Below are 15,593 nucleotides of genomic sequence, written 5' to 3' on the forward strand. Positions count from 1 at the left end.
ATAAACGTATTCTGCTGCTGGTCTTGGCAATACACATAGTCCCCTCCAAAAGTATTGGAACAGCAAGGCCAATTCCTTTGTTTTTGCAATACACTCAATACATTTGGGGTTGAGATCAAAAGATGAACACGAGACAGAATTTCAGCTTTTATTTCCTGGCATTTGCACCTAGATGTCTTAAACGACTTTGAAAATGTGGTATCGGACCACCCAATGTTTATGTGAGCAAAAGTACTGGAACACAGAGTATTTAAGTCAATGCAAGTAAATGACACTTATTTAATATTTGGTAGCAAAGCCCTTGCTTGCAATAACTGCATGAAGCCTTCGACCCATCAACATCACCAAACTGTTGCATTCTTCTTCTTTTGTGATGCTTTTCTAGGCTCGTTTACTGCAGCCTTTCAGTTGTTTGTTTCGGGTCTTTCTGCATGATTAAGTTCCTCACAATTAGCTTGGACACATTTCTCCACAAGTTGACAGACATAATATTTTTGTAGACTTCTGAATTCATCCTACTGCTACCATAATCAATACAAATTAGTGAGGCCATTCCAGAAGCAGCCATGCAAGCCCAAGCCATGACACTTCCTCCACCGTACTTCACAGATGAGCTTGTAGGTTTTGGATCATGATTCCTTCTCTACACTTTGGCCTTTCCATCACTTTGGTAGAGGTTAATCTTGGTCTCATCAGTCCATAAAACTTTGTTCCAGAACTTTTGTGGCTCATCTCTGTACTTCTTTGCAAATTGTGATCTCGCCCTTCCTACTATTGATGAGTGGTTTGTTCAAAATTAAAAATAATAATAATTGAGAGAAACTAGAACACGTTAATGACAAAGCAAGGAACAGTTTATCAAGCATGGCACTTTATTTTTGTTGAATTACATCTATATGCACGAGCAAGGTTTTTCATAACATTTCACAGAATAAAGATTAGTATCCACTTCCTCTGTAATGATCACATTTTGATTGATAAAAAGAAGTACTATACTCAACAGTTTTAGTGCAGTGCAGCTGGTCGTTCTGAAAACATCGGTCATCGACAATGGAGGCGATCACATTTTTTTAACCCCTGGAACTCATACGTGTCATACGGTTCACTCACAGCTATATATACACAAATAACCTAAACCCCCAGTATACCCATGTTAAAAGTGCATACAACTAAATAAACTGATGATATAATCATAAAAAACAAACGTATATAATATATTCTCAACATTGACATAGCGTTCACTCTTAATTACAATGCACTGTACCATGATTGACTACAATTAAATCGGTTTTGCATGCTAGTCTGGCCTACACCTTGTTGGCCAGAACATGATGACTGTCCAGCAAATGGCCACAGGCCCACAGAAGGCTGCGGACAGCTCATGGCCAGCAGCAGTGAACGTCGTAGACCGCGCTCCCACACTTGCCGTTCCTCAGAGTAAAATTTAAAAAAACGTGATGTTGGCATTCTGTGTTAACCTGCCAGTTAATCATCCGGGTGCTGATTAGTGTCCTGGTACTAATGGGCCGCAGTGAAGCAACATGGCACCGGGGTGGGCACCGGGGTGAACACCGGGGAGGGGAGGGTTACGTCCCCAATCGGCTAGCAGAGTTGGGGCGAAGCTCGCGAGCTTATCTGGAACGCGACAGAGTGGAGCGATATCAAAATAATTACAGCTCCGGGTACCGGCGCCACTCAAATAATTTACGTACGATGCATTAATGATGGAAAAAGAGGAGCTCCAAAAAAAAAAAAAAAAGAAGCTCAGGGACTACAGAACCCAAGATGCAACAGTCTGATCAGTGATAAAAGCACGAGGATTATCGGCACAATGCACGGAAACGGTCAATAAATCCCCTGTGGTAGTAGGAAATCTACGATCAGAAGCCGGAAGCCAACAGCCCACAAAGTAGTCAGTGAGGTGTCACCATGGTGACAGCGCCAGAACGGTTTCTTTGTTTAATGCTTTTTTTGCTAGAGCCACAAAGGTATGGCTAACTTCTATTCAGAAAGCCCAACACCCCCATTTTAGTTGTGTAATAATAATTTAATAATACTAATGACTACTGATCCGAACAGCAACCGTGATCCTCCCAACTCATAAGGTTTTGGTTTTGTTTAGCTTGAAAACATTAGCTTCACAGGTGGCAGTGCAAAGCCAGGGAAGTCGAATCAAAGTTTCTAAAAGCTTTGTTTGTTTTACCATTGTGATTCGTGACACTGTGGGATTGAGGGAGAGGTTTCCCCTCTCCTTGCCGAAAGCATACCATGATTCCCCCAAACCCAAAGTGTACATCATTTACAAAGAGTTTGATGAGCTCTTGTGCAAATCGGAAAATGTGCAGGGGTTCCTGAGTAATTTGCATGCATATTCAAACAGGAATGTGGTTTGTTTTCGTAGTTCTAACTGTAGCCCGCTGCAAAATGTATAGCTTTCTAGCTGCAGTTTTAAGGGTCAGTTGTTTCATATGGCTATTCAATTAGCAGGTTAGCCAACTCAATCAAAAACACGTACCATGTATGGGAATTAAACTTACTTTTTTCCTTTTTTTAAGTCATCATCTTCTGTGACCGATGTACATTTTAGAATTTAGAGAATCACATAAAACAGCTTGTCGAGAGAATGGACACTCACAAAGTGAGACAGGTGAATATACTCTTCCATCGTCTCGCCTTACACACCTACATCCCACAAGCCTAAGACTGCAGATGAAAGTCAGCGTCTTAGCCCTCCGTCGAGAAGTAACCATATTCACCGACATGCAAAACTGCATTCAACTGGAATAGAACCTTCTGGAATATCTGCAAGTCTCCTTTTCTGGAAATCGCCAACGGCGATGGCGGTACGGAACACTCCAAAGGCACGCTAATGATTCCCTTTGTTTTGCACAACAGTGCAAGGCAGAAAGTCCGTTATTAAAAACACTAACAAAAAGAGACCCAACATTATCTACCATTTTCTTGGTCAGAAAGCATGTGTGGTAAAAGCTTGTCTTCCCCCCCCCCCACTGTGAGTGGAACGAGGGGGGGAGGGGAGGGGGGGCAGGGGCGGTCTTGTTCCAGCAGGAGATGGGGCCCGCTCCACTCGAAGTATCCCATCAGGCAGTGCGTCTCTAGTGTAAGAAGCGAATGCTCATCTTCTGCTCCACGTCCACCTTCTCCAGCACCTGGGGAGTGCAGATCAACGCGGTCAGTCTTTCACACACACCACCAGCAGTAACGCGGTCAGTCTTTCACACACACCACCAGCAGTCTTCATTCAGACACAGCAAATCGCATTGTGTGTGGCAGCTACGATTTCCATAGAGGAAGCAAAATGACATTATTTGGAGGCTCAAATCCTAAAAGCGTACATGTAAATTAGAGGCTCCCATGAAAAGAGACTGCTATGTTTATACAGCAAATAAGTCAGAGGGAGTGTAAGAGTGTTTTCAGAGGACAGGCTGTGGGTGTACTTGCGAGTCCCACCTTGATGAATTCGTTGAAAGAGATGGAGTTGTCTCCGTTCTGGTCGGCCTCCTGGATGGTCCGGTCAGCGATGCTGCCCAACTGGTCGTCCGAGATGTTCACTCCGACCATCATTCGGAGGACCTGCGAACGAGTAAGGTGAAAGGAAGGTTCGCACTGTACGTACTGTACAGCAAATGCCCATAAAACACTCTGTTCTGGACGCCAGTCATTGCTGTCCTCACGTCTTACTTTCATGCGACACATTGAAAATGTTTTCCCGAACATAAATCTGACGAGATTGATACCTTCACTCCGAGGCTGAAAATATCAAGTGTGACTCAAATGCGGTGTTGAGTTACGGTGACAAGTGTCTCGGGACAAATATGACAGCACCAAGTACGAGCGACGTATGGTACACTCAAGAGGCAAGCAGATGGGAGCTGGAAAGTTCATTCCAGCTCTCATGACCGATGGCTGTAGGCTCATAATTACAGATAACGTTCCCCGTCGCTTAACCCCTGAGAGGTGCAAGATCACAAATGTATGATTACAGTGTTTAAACTGGGACAGTCCAATGTTGATGTAACAAACACTACTGGTAGAACACCAGCTCCAAAACCTCTGAAAACAAAGAAAAGGAATGAAATGCGGAAGACTAAGATGAACACGGAACTAGCTTCGGTCCGACACTTACTTTATGTATTTATTTTTCCTTTTCAAGTGATTTAAAGATCTTTAAGGATTTAAGGATCTTTTTATTCAGAGAATAATTGTATACAATTATACCATAGCTTTGACTTTTTTTTAAATTACTGAGTGGGCCCTTTAAGCACTGCAAGATGGTGGGAGAGGCAGGAAGGAATGAGACCAAATCACAGCTTTAGAAAAATAAATACATTTCCTGCCACCGTGTCCTTCCAGCAAGCGTTAGCACGCAGCAGGGGAGAGTCCGGACCGGGCCTGTTCACAATGAGTAAACTAAACCGACAGAGTCTGACACTTCTCCGATGAGCACACTTCCCCGTTCCCCCGGAGTGAGAATTCTGCAGGACAGTCATAAATACTTTAACCGCTAAACCCATTTCACCACAACCAGCAGCCCTGCACACCATCCTTTAAGTGCTGCCTTCTAAATTTGGCCCGATGACTTAAGAGCAGCACACCTCAGACTCTGACCTTACCCTAGGGTGTAACCAAACCTCGATTCCCTTTTTGCACAACAAAGCCCAGGCCCCTTTCAATAGGAGAGAGAGTGACACTGCAGTTTTCACTGTTCCAGTCACTTCCTCAAAACAGTTTCCCCCCAATAGAAGCATTGTCTTCCTTTTAAACGCCGCGCGGTGAACTTGCGCAAGATGCGTGCGTCTCATCAAACGGCTTTCAGATAAGAACGGGGATGAAAGTCTCCAGTTTCAGGACACTGGCGTAGTCTGTGAAAGACATTATCGACAGTGACAGACTCCGAACTCTGAAATGTCTCCACAGGTGGACGAGCATCACCAGAGGCTCTAGGCTTTCAGGACAGCTGTTGCCGAGTCTGGAAATCCATAAATTACAGGCTTACACGATTGGCTGATCCCGCTAAAACACGATCAGGGCAGATCCACCTCAGAGACACGGTGGGGAGATGGGAGGGGACGGCCGGTGGAACCGGTTTCATCGGAGAGCATGCGGTGGGTATTTTGTGTAAACACTGCAACCACAGGTTTACGAGCACTGGGAGCAGCCCACCTGAGACCGGTTTAGACTCATGGTAATTGTGTTGAGGTTTGCTGTGATCTAAAAGATCTTCTGGTGAGAACCGTTAGCTCTGAACGAGGCTCACCTGCAGTAGCTCGTCCCGAGAGATCTTATCGTCCCTGTCCAGGTCGTAGAGCCGGAAGGCAACTGCAGGACAGGGAGAGAACGCTGATCAATAACCTGACACAATAACACTGATCAATAACCTGACACAATAACACTGATCAATAACCTGACACAATGGCAATCAATAATCAATAACCTGACACGAAAACATATGATAAATATTGTAAACCAGGGATCATCAACTCAGGCCCATGAATCTAAATCCAGCCCTGGTTTTCTGGTTTTCTTTCCTCCAGGGTAATTAGTGCTACTGGTTGGCCAGACTGTTTTCACACCTGACTCCCAGGAAAAGGGAGGGTTAAAAAATCACCCAGGCCCAGGAACAGTGTGTGGAAGACGTGCTGGACCCAGGAACAGTGTGTGGAAGACGTGCTGGACCCAGGAACAGTGTGTGGAAGACATGCTGGACCCAGGAACAGTGTGTGGAAGACGTGCTGGACCCAGGAACAGTGTGTGGAAGACGTGCTGGACCCAGGAACAGTGTGTGGAAGACGTGCCGGACCCAGGAACAGTGTGTGGAAGACGTGCCGTAGCCCGTGCCGGGCCCAGTGGTCCACTCACAGAGCAGTTTGTTGGTTCTGCTGTTGAGGGGCTCCCCGGCCGCCGGGTCCTTGTTCTTCTCGTTGTCCTCTACCGGCCGGAAGTGTGCCAGCGTCCGCATGAAGCCCCGGAAGTTCACCTGGTCTTCCCTGAAACAGGCACAGCAGCGTAGGTACAGGGCCATCTATGCGTGTCTGCATACACCTAATTGAAATCTCTTTGAGAAGGGTTTTTCTATATAATTTAGTGAGGGAGGTAACGGGATCTCCATAGGTTTCTTACCTACCCAGCACCCTCCTTGTTATCACGGTTTCCAATTCGCTATTTACTGCATAAAAAAAAAAAATATACAGACAACCTCTACTCCACTCTCTCTCTCGCATAGCTTTCGAAGTTAATGTTTTCCCCCCTATCATGTCATTACGGAAGCAAACCAAGAGGATTAGCGGATTAGCAGATTCCTCCTCCAGATAAAACGAATCACACCTCCCCCCTCCCGCTGATAAAACACCGCTCACATTACTCATTCAGTGAGTTAAGGGAAGTTGTGAAACGCTGTGCAAATAACATTACATTAAATTTTATTTCGCAAGACGCTTTTATCAAAAACGACATGCAAAACCGTGCATATCGAGGTCGCGCAACAAACGGCCAAACACGTCAGATAAGCTACAATTCATACATGATTGGTTGCAAGGGCATGAACATATGTCCAGTGCACAAGGAAGATGGGCCGAGTCTGTAACTACCATACCGAGACCGCTACGATTTGAGGAACCACAGCGCCGAGACAAATACAAATTCAAAAGTCCGAGATGAATGTATAAAATACAAGGGGCTAAAGATAGACGGGTGAAAAACAAGTGACAATAGATTAGGCTGATGACACAGTGGCACTCTGTTCTTATAATAACACGGTGACACTGCTGAAGCAACAGAAAAGTCAAAAACTGTTCCACTGTACTCTTTCAACACCCTGGACAGAATGCCCTTATGCAATACAGCCCTTTACGATCGGCCCCAAACCACACTGCGGACAGGCCAGGAACATCACAAGCTGTTAAAAGCCTCAGCTAAATTTACTCAGTCTACACATTGTTTTTTTGAGGGTTTTTTTGGAATTTAACGATATGACAAAAATGTTATTTCAGACCAGTGACCTACGTTTCAAAAAGAAGTCAACCGCACGACAGCCTTTGAAAAACGAACACCAAAACAACTGTGTAAATTACATGGGAGGGGAAGTTAACTGTAAAAAAGTGCTGCAGATGTTGTAGGACATTCAGCAGAACGGTAGGTAAGTGGTGGTTCTCGAACTAAACATCATCCCATAGTTACTGAAGGCCGAAACTCTAGAAAGTGAGAGGGATGAGGAGTCCGACACTAGTGGAAACCCAACAGTCGTCCATTTTGTAACATGAAATTTGCATTTCAAGAAATTCAGGATGTGTTTTTTACCCACTCAGTGTCAAACTCCCCTTTCATGGAGTCTGTGTGAGAAGAATGACTTTATCAAGACACAACAGACTAAACTGCTTTCCTTTATTTCTAAATAGTGAACAAGGACTAATGCAAAAATATAACCATGTCTTTTGAGGAGATCACATAGTTTTGACCTGTTAACGATCATATAACTTCTGTGTAATTATATCCAACCTTTCAACAGCGGGAATGTAAAAATCTCTGGCATCAAGGAGCCATGTTGTTTCACATAAAAACCTCCATTTAACACATTTTACTGACGATGTACACCTGACTTTCTGAAAGTACACAGACTGGGTCACAAATAAGAGACAGTTACGTTCTGATGCCGGGACTCCCGAGAAACTGCCATTTCCACAGACATTGCTCAATTAATAACTGTGACCTGGCACAGGTTCCACTCCGTTTGCACGCTCAGATTAATCTTTACCTTTTAGCAGCGCTCACAGGAGACTCTACAGTCCTTTGAGAAGTGAACGCGTCGCTTCTCAACGTGTGAGCTCCAGTTCACCCGCCCTGCCCCAGTAAACATCCCTGACCAGCTCTGGGTCCCAGAACAGAGGAGCACAACTCCGTCATTAGAGGCCTGGGGTACAGGCTGGCTTTTGTTCCAACTAATTAGTCTGGCTTAATATCCTGAACGGCACTAATGCTGGCTGACTGCTATACGAGACCACTGAGGAAACTTCTTAACATTATACACGCTCAGCGACCAGCTGTACCTCATAGCTGTAAAATTAAATGATTGAACATGAGCCCCAGTCCACACAAGACCCTGAAACAGACTGGCTCTTGTTCTGCAGCCCGGCTTTAGGGGCCTATTGTCCAAACTCCCACTCCCAAACCCCACCCCACCCAACACAGACCCATCAGGTCCGAGCAGGTTTGGGATAAAGAGCACACGTTATTTACCCCTCGGGAAAGAAGGCGTTGATGATCCTGTCACCCAGCGGATTAATGGCCAGTTCCGGGATCCTCTGGAAGTCCTCTCGACTGCAGAGACAAAAATACAGAGGTTTAGGGGAAAGTCCATTTGCACCTGATATACTGCACTTAGTGTGGCCCTGTACCGCCATTTTATAGTAAATAAGAATCGAGAACAAGTTGTGTGTGTTATGTGTTGTGCGTTGTGCATGTGTGCACAATGCGTGCCCCCCCCCCCCCCCCAGAGACAGGGCACGGCACCCTCTCTACAGGAGAGACCCGGCACCCTCTCTACAGGAGAGACCCGGCACCCTCTCTACAGGAGAGACACGGCACCCTCTCTACAGGAGAGACACGGCACCCTCTCTACAGGAGAGACACGGCACCCTCTCTACAGGAGTGACACGGCACCCTCTCTACAGGAGTGACACGGCACCCTCTCTACAGGAGAGACCCGGCACCCTCTCTACAGGAGAGACCCGGCACCCTCTCTACAGGAGAGACCCGGCACCCTCTCTACAGGAGAGACCCGGCACCCTCTCTACAGGAGAGACACGGCACCCTCTCTACAGGAGAGACACGGCACCCTCTCTACAGGAGAGACACGGCACCCTCTCTACAGGAGAGACACGGCACTGCTCCCTCTCAACAGGAGTGACACAGCACCCTCTCAACAGGAGTGACACAGCACTGCTCCCTCTCTACAGGAGTGACACAGCACCCTCTCTACAGGAGTGACACGGCACCCTCTCTACAGGAGAGACACGGCACCGTTCACTCTCAACATGAGAGACACGGCACCCTCTCTACAGGAGTGACACGGCACCCTCTCTACAGGAGAGACACGGCACCCTCTCTACAGGAGAGACACGGCACCCTCTCTACAGGAGTGACACGGCACCCTCTCTACAGGAGAGACACGGCACCCTCTCTACAGGAGAGACACGGCACCCTCTCTACAGGAGAGACACGGCACCCTCTCTACAGGAGAGACACGGCACCCTCTCTACAGGAGAGACAGCACCGCTCACTCTCAACAGGAGTGACACAGCACCCTCTCTACAGGAGTGACACAGCACCCTCTCTACAGGAGTGACACAGCACCCTCTCTACAGGAGTGACACGGCACCCTCTCTACAGGAGTGACACGGCACCCTCTCTACAGGAGAGACACGGCACCCTCTCTACAGGAGAGACACGGCACCCTCTCCACAGGAGAGACACGGCACCCTCTCTACAGGAGAGACACAGCACCCTCTCTACAGGAGAGACACGGCACCCTCTCTACAGGAGAGACACAGCACCCTCTCTACAGGAGAGACACGGCACCCTCTCTACAGGAGAGACACAGCACCCTCTCTACAGGAGAGACACGGCACCCTCTCTACAGGAGAGACACGGCACCCTCTCTACAGGAGAGACACGGCACCCTCTCTACAGGAGAGACACGGCACCCTCTCTACAGGAGAGACACGGCACCCTCTCTCCAGGAGACACAGCACCGCTCACTCTCAACAGGAGTGACACAGCACCCTCTCTACAGGAGAGACACGGCACCCTCTCTACAGGAGAGACACGGCACCCTCTCTACAGGAGTGACACGGCACCCTCTCTACAGGAGAGACACGGCACCCTCTCCACAGGAGAGACACGGCACCCTCTCTACAGGAGAGACACGGCACCCTCTCTACAGGAGTGACACGGCACCCTCTCTACAGGAGAGACACAGCACCCTCTCTACAGGAGAGACACAGCACCCTCTCTACAGGAGTGACACAGCACCCTCTCTACAGGAGAGACACGGCACCCTCTCTACAGGAGAGACACAGCACCCTCTCTACAGGAGTGACACGGCACCCTCTCTACAGGAGAGACACAGCACCCTCTCTACAGGAGAGACACAGCACCCTCTCTACAGGAGAGACACAGCACCCTCTCTACAGGAGAGACACGGCACCCTCTCTACAGGAGTGACACAGCACCCTCTCTACAGGAGTGACACGGCACCCTCTCTACAGGAGTGACACAGCACCCTCTCTACAGGAGTGACACAGCACCCTCTCTACAGGAGAGACACGGCACCCTCTCTACAGGAGTGACACAGCACCCTCTCTACAGGAGTGACACGGCACCCTCTCTACAGGAGAGACACAGCACCCTCTCTACAGGAGTGACACGGCACCCTCTCTACAGGAGTGACACAGCACCCTCTCTACAGGAGTGACACAGCACCCTCTCTACAGGAGTGACACGGCACCCTCTCTACAGGAGAGACACAGCACCCTCTCTACAGGAGAGACACAGCACCCTCTCTACAGGAGTGACACGGCACCCTCTCTACAGGAGTGACACGGCACCCTCTCTACAGGAGAGACACGGCACCCTCTCTACAGGAGAGACACGGCACCCTCTCTACAGGAGAGACACGGCACCCTCTCTACAGGAGAGACACAGCACCCTCTCTACAGGAGAGACACGGCACCCTCTCTACAGGAGTGACACAGCACAGCTCCAGCCAGCGCAGGTGCGATGGGCGTCGCCCGTTTCAGTCGCCGGGTAGAATCCACCAAGAACAAAGAGCCGTCTGTCTTTCATTCGCCAGGCCCTGCAACACTCAATAATACCTGGAGGTCAACAACTAAGCTCAATCAAAACACACTGTGTGTGCCCTGGGCTTCGCCCGCTGGTTACACTATAAACAGATTAGAGCGGTGCTTTTCGTGGGCACAACAGAACATACAACAGACCGGTGAATTCCGATTCACTGCGAGAGCCAACGGGAGGTTAGGAAAGAGCAGCCGACACTACTGGCCTGCCAAGGACAAAGCTATGCGGGCAAGGGGTGCAGCTGTCTGTGTACAGGCCCAAGCCTGCATTCAACGCCGAACCTCGGCTTTAAATAACATCATCTGATCACTCAACAGAGGCATACACCTCTGCAGCTCATTGGTCGACGTATATAATATGTCAACTCGTTGGTTGATTTGCAGCCCTAATGCTTCAACTCACTGGCTGATGTATAAAACTTTTTCCATGTTAACCATTTGCACGAAAGTGCGACCGCTCAACATGTTGCCAAAGGTAATCATAAACAAAGTCACACAATGGCGTACCAATGCTCACTGAAACGGAAACGTTCACGTTTCACTTTATTCCTTCAGAAAATAAAAAGGTTTTAATCATATATAACCATCATGACTAATGATTACAGCGATACCGATGTTCTGTTTGCATTAACAGAGGTAATGAACGGCTTCCCCACAGAAGAGGGAAATGACAGGGGGACATGGGTAAGAGCCTGCATTTATATAGCGCCTTTATCCAAAGCACTGTCCTGAGATGAGATATTTCTCGCACACTCACACACCAACGGCGATTGGCTGCCATGCAAGGCACCAACCAGCTCATCAGGAGCAATTGGGGGTTAGGCGAGTTGCTAAGTAACAGCTCGACACACCCAGGGCGGGTTAGAGCCGGCAACCCTCTGACTGCCAAGACGACTGCTCTTACCTCCTGAGCCAATGTCGCCCCGGGACATAATTAACCAATTATCACATATTATATGTATATATTAAGCATATATTAACCAACCGCAAGGTAACAGCCTGTACCCTCTCAATAGAGCCTGTATCGTCATAATGCCGCCTGTATTGTCACAATACAGAATAGGTAGTTTGTTCATTTGTTGTCACATATCTCCATGTGAGACAGACACATCTATGTTGATTATATTCACCCATTAGTCTTGTACATCACAGCTCCACATTTGAAAAGGAGAAAGCAACGTACAGCACTTAACATTTTAGTGAATTTTTTGCTGTGAAATTTTTTTTGCCAGTGGTCAAGAGACTAATGTCAGTTTAATTTTCAAGCAAAAAGATTGGTATTTGTCAGTCTGTTCGTTTGTGCCGATTCATGCGTGTACGCACGTGGGTGCGTGCGTGAGCATGTGTGTGAGTGTGTATGTGCGTGTGTGCGCATTTCTGCGTGTGTGTGTGTGTGTGTGCGTGCGTATGTGTGTGCGTGCACATGTGTGCGTGTGTATGTGCGCGTGCTCATGCGTGTGTGTGTGTGTGTACGTGCGTATGCGTCCGTGTGTGCGTGTGCGTGGGACGGTGGGGGGTTGTACCTGAGCGTGCCGTTCTCCCCCTTATCCAGGCTGGTGAATCGGCTGTAGAGTCGGGTGATCTGGCTGTGTGAAACTGCAGGGACAGAGACACACAGATAAGGCCTTGGTACACAGCAGGCAGCACGGGGTGAAATCCTTCAACCGACAGGCACTCACGTTTTCACGTCTCTCACTGCGACACTGTGACACAGTTTGACAGCCACTTCTAAAATGCGACAGCATTACAACCTCATCCCTGTGATGACTAGCGCGTTTACCTACGCTTGTTATTATCGAGTGACTTGTCACTTTTCTTTAGCCGTAGGTGGTAGTTCACGTTCAGCCGTGCAATTAGACCGGCCAAGTCCAGCGACAAGAGTAGCAATTTTAAGAGGAAATATTGAGAACGTACAACTGAACACATACGCAATACAGAACATAACCACAGGGACGTGCACAATGTTAACTGTAGACTACACGCACAGCAGAAAATGATCCCAGGGACAAGTTAGCAGGATTACAAAACTGCTGCAACACTCAAGAAAAACTCTACAGGACAACGGGACTCACTGGCAACTGTAATGCTTAGGTAAGAGTTCTGGAAGTTAGCAAACTGGGGCAGAGTTGGTTTGAAAATGTGGGAATGCAAACGAGGATTAAATCACTCCAGCTCCAGAGCATTGGCAGTCACTTTGCGCAACACTGCAAACACAAACAAAAGGATGTGTCCTGGGGGGGGGGAAGAGGAGCACTGCCATTCCAAGGTAAACCATTAAAGCTGAAAACCATGAGGCAACAACTTCAACAGGAAGCCCTCAGAACCAGGCAGGGGGAAGCCGGTGGCCTAACTCAAATGCCACTTATCACACAGTAACGTTTAAATAGTTAATTTTCTACACTGCACAGGCTTTCATGTAAATTCCTCCAGTTTGTTTGAGCGGCTTGGAGTTTCCACAGTTCCCGTAGCCACTGCGCTAAACACGGGTGGACTCTTTCACACAAATCCACTCTTGTGGACAAACAAATACAATGACTCATGCAGGACTGATATTCAACCACTCGTCCGTAATCCTCGGAACAAATTTTCCAATGCTGGAAGCAAATGGGAACAGTTTGGGAGAATGCCAGGCATCCATATTCACTTTGGTCAAAACAAGGGAATCCCTGTGTTACCACGACAAAAATAATCAATTACAGATGAAAATAAAGATTTAACATGCCTTACCCAGAGCTTCTATAAAGCTAGCAGCAAACTGCAAAGACACGATTTTTTATGTTATATTCTCAGGCGCATAATCTAGAGATATTAAACTCCCCGGTCACAGCATTTACTGTTTTTCCGTTCAGCTGCATTCATAACTGGCGGTTTTCTTTTCAGAATGCAAAACCACACGGCAATTGACAGAGAGCCAGAGGTGCACTCAAAGCACTGCCACTCTCAGGTGAAACTCGAGTGAAATACGAGCGACTCCACACAGCCGCATACAAATGGCTCCATGTACTGACAAATGAGTCCAGTGGTCAAATGAGTATAATTTCATAAAGACTGAGTGCAACTTTACAGGTTTTATTCTGTGACTATACATAAGGAGTACGTGTTTGTGTGTGCGTGCCTGTGTACAATGATTTTTTTTAAATGAATATGCGAAATACAAGAAGGTACAGCTGTAGATTAATTGTGCTTGTGGTCAGACAAATGGATGTCAAAATAGAACGTCTGGATAACTGTTCATAACCGGCAGACATGAAAACATATTAAAGTTTAAAACGGCACATGTGAACATGACTGTCTTGATTTTTTACGGAACAACACACATCTTTGAAATAAACTTGAACTAACGTTAGTTTCATAGAACACGATTCCCTAAGGCAGCAACCACTTTTTAATTGGTTAGAGACAACTTAGCTAGCTAAAAGGTTTGTTAGAACTGCACCATTATTTATTCGGGTATCTTTGACAAGAAACATTATTTCAATCATTTGCGGTTATTCTGGTGTCTCTAAATAATCATATTCTGCTTTTCGTTAATTACATGGCAAATTATAGTTAACCAATTAGCTAATCGCAGTTTTGTGGACATTTGAGAATTGCTTGTCATCCCTACACTTCATTCAAGCAGACTTCATGTTAGCTAGACTAACAGACTGCGTAAAGTTAAACATTAAGATATTTAATACAAAAATAGTCTTACAATTGTGCACCAAGTAAACCGGTTTGCATGAACCGAGCAAGTAGCTAGCTCTAGCTCACACAAGTAGCTAGCTGTAGCTCACACAGGCAGCTAGTTAGCCACCTAGGTGGCTAATGTTCTTGATATTTATCTCTTCGAGAAGTTACTACGATACTTACAGCCGGTTTCCTTTTTGATTTCTTCGATCTCTTCTTCTCTCAATAACGTCGACGCTCTGGACCCCATGGCTATTTCAACTGAAGGTGGGATTACGGGATCTGCCTTTCGGTGGACGTTAGCTGTTTTCTTTTCTGGGGAGGGGGGTTGTCCGGAATGCCGTGTGGTTTCACAAGTCGGAGGATTTTCAGAAATTGCGTTGCCTCTCCAATCGAGACAGCTGTGAAATTTGTAACCGTCTGGCGAGCTCACTATGTTCTTGGGCGTTCCTTTTCCAAAATTCCAACCTGTTCCAAGGTGTCCCTGCTTCTCTGGGCTCTATGTGCTGTCTTCGTACCGTACGGGGTGGTTTTTAGCTAGCGCTTCGGTTTAGTTGACGTAATGACGTGACGAGGGATTCCGGTTGTGAGCATGCGCAGAGAGTTCTGTCTTCCTCCTCTCGATACCGTTGGTGGGAGTCAATGCCAAGAAGGCGCGTTACTGCCACCTGCTGTGCGTTGTAATGGTACCATATGTATTGCAAATGGCCATCTGTCCACACCTCAGTGTTGTGCAGAAATGTTCAAATCGGCGTGCAGAACTGAATGTGCTTTCGACGGCGTTGTAGTTCTTGCATCGGAAATGACTGCATCCCTTATTCTGTAAATATGAGCATACATTGTGCACTGCAGTAGTAGTTTAAGTGTTGTAAAATGTCAGAACTAGTGTTCTGCTGATTATATAAGTAATTTGAGAAATTGTAGGAGGAAGGGAGTGATTATTAGTAAATTAAAATGGATTTGTCTGGAATCCAGCATACTGGAGAAACATCCAAACAAATCTGTATGTCTGCTGCATGTTCTTCATGAATAGGCTACTAATTTCTGCTATAATCA

General features: G+C 47.0%; 1 protein-coding gene across 1 annotated transcript; it reads right to left on the bottom strand.

Moving 5' to 3' along the window:
* Positions 1 to 851: 851 nt before the first annotated feature.
* On the bottom strand, positions 852 to 15,133 carry chp1 (calcineurin-like EF-hand protein 1). The gene is made up of 7 exons (XM_061242844.1): positions 14,721 to 15,133; positions 12,392 to 12,464; positions 8,251 to 8,331; positions 5,878 to 6,005; positions 5,276 to 5,337; positions 3,469 to 3,591; positions 852 to 3,167 (listed from the first exon to the last, which is right to left on the bottom strand). The coding sequence occupies exons 1-7, from the start codon at positions 14,785 to 14,787 to the stop codon at positions 3,114 to 3,116; spliced, it is 588 nt and encodes a 195-aa protein (XP_061098828.1). The 5' UTR covers positions 14,788 to 15,133; the 3' UTR covers positions 852 to 3,113.
* Positions 15,134 to 15,593: the final 460 nt, after the last annotated feature.

Source organism: Conger conger, chromosome 1 (genome assembly GCF_963514075.1).
Source record: "Conger conger chromosome 1, fConCon1.1, whole genome shotgun sequence".
NCBI lineage: Eukaryota > Metazoa > Chordata > Actinopteri > Anguilliformes > Congridae > Conger > Conger conger.

Coding starts and splice junctions, on each gene's coding strand:
- chp1 (XM_061242844.1), bottom strand. CDS start 14,787: ATGGGGTCCAGAGCGTCGACGTTATTGAGAGAAGAAGAGATCGAAGAA. Junction 8,332..12,391: donor GGGGAGAACGGCACGCTCAG/GTACAACCCCCC, acceptor TTGTCTCTGCAG/TCGAGAGGACTTCCAGAGGA. Junction 6,006..8,250: donor AACGCCTTCTTTCCCGAGGG/GTAAATAACGTG, acceptor TGCCTGTTTCAG/GGAAGACCAGGTGAACTTCC.